This window comes from Haliaeetus leucocephalus, unplaced genomic scaffold (assembly GCF_000737465.1).
Source record: "Haliaeetus leucocephalus isolate CR32 unplaced genomic scaffold, Haliaeetus_leucocephalus-4.0 Scaffold307, whole genome shotgun sequence".
Classification (NCBI taxonomy): domain Eukaryota; kingdom Metazoa; phylum Chordata; class Aves; order Accipitriformes; family Accipitridae; genus Haliaeetus; species Haliaeetus leucocephalus.
Window position 1 is genome coordinate 69401 of NW_010972743.1, and position 1421 is coordinate 70821.

A 1421-nucleotide genomic window follows, 5' to 3' on the forward strand; every position below is an offset into this window, starting at 1 on the left:
GGGGGGTGGGGTTGGGGAGCTGCGCCAGACGCTGTTTTCTGTGAAAACTTGGCTGGGGGAGGGGCCCCGCGCCCGCCCCTCCTCCTTTTGTATATTTTGTACATTAATAATAAACTGGTGGAAAAAAAAGCCGGAGCAGCTATCTCAGCGCTGGGTGTGGTGGTTGTTATGCGTTCGCTCTGGGACCCACTGATGGCGTTGACTCTGGAACCTACTGCTGGCAGCCCTAAATCAAGGCGCTTTCCAGTCATTGGTGCACCATTCCTCTTTATTACTGGGGGGGGAGGGGGCACAGATGGTGCCCCCCAGCGTCCCCTCACTCGCGGGGGCGGTTGATGACGACCTCCCCCAGGGCCTCCAGCACCTCCCGCTTGTAGTCGTCGAAGTCGCCGTCGATCTGGCTGAGGCCCTGCTCCTCCACCACCCACAGCTGACAACCCGTCTCCGTGATCAGGCGGGCGTCGTGGCTCACCACAATGACGGCTGCAGGCGGTGGCGGTGACGTCACGCCGAGGTGGCGATGATGTCATGCTGCCCTGCCCCCACCCCATCTTTCCCCCCCACCTCACCTCCCCGGTATTCGTTAATGGCGTCGGCCAAAGCGTCGATGGATTCGATGTCCAGGTTGTTGGTGGGTTCATCCTGGCGGGGGAGGGGAGGGTGAGGGACCCTGGGGAGGGGAGGGGTCCAGGAGCCCCGCCCCCGCGCCCCGCCCGCTCACCAGGATGAGGACATCGGGCTCGCGGCAGGCCAGCTCAGCAAACACCACCCGGGCCTTCTGCCCTCCTGCGGGAAAGGGGTGGGGCTTAGCCCTGGGTAGCTCCACCCCCCACTCCCTGATAGGCTCTGAGCCCTGCCAGTAACACTCAGCCCTTCCCCTCCCCAGCGTTCTACCTCTTAGCCCCGCCCACACCAGCAGGCCCCACCCCTTTGAATCCTGAACAAAGCCCCTCCCCCGGGATCAGGAGGCTCCACCCACCCCATGGCACACACCTGCCCCTACACCCAAGCCCCGCCCCCTCCATAGCAGCCCCCTTTCCCCACAACAAAACACACCCCCCACTCCACCCCCTCAGGCGCTGTCCCCGCCCCTTTTGGGTGCAGGCCACGCCCCCCACCGGAAAGCTTGGCGATCTGCAGGGTGTGGGCGTGTCCTTCCAGCCCGAAGCGGCCCAGGCACTTGCGGGCGTCCTGGTGGGGGAGGTTGAAGCTGCGCTGCAGGTACTCGGCTGCTGTCTCCTCCAGCCGCAGCTGCTCGGCTGCTTGTTGGTTGAAAAAACCCACTTTCTGGGGGAGAGGAGGTGGGGTCAGGGCACGCCCACCGGCCACACCCCTGGGATTAACCTCCCCCCCCTTCTGCTTTGCTGCATGGAACAGCCTGCTGCAGGGGTGAGACCACACCCACTCCTGCTGGGAGGCCA

The 1421-nt window shown here is 64.7% G+C and overlaps 1 protein-coding gene across 1 annotated transcript in view; it reads right to left on the reverse strand.

Annotated features, from left to right (window-relative positions):
• Positions 1–274: 274 nt before the first annotated feature.
• The window catches only part of ABCF1 (ATP-binding cassette, sub-family F (GCN20), member 1), a 6568-nt gene continuing 5421 nt past the window's right edge, over positions 275–1421 (reverse strand). Inside the window, exons 19-22 of the mRNA XM_010571160.1 lie at positions 1119–1287; positions 722–786; positions 570–642; positions 275–483 (exon numbers count right to left, since the gene is read on the reverse strand). Of these exons, the coding sequence (XP_010569462.1) occupies positions 317–483; positions 570–642; positions 722–786; positions 1119–1287 (474 nt within the window). The 3' untranslated portion in view covers positions 275–316. The remainder of the gene's footprint in view (positions 484–569; positions 643–721; positions 787–1118; positions 1288–1421) is intronic.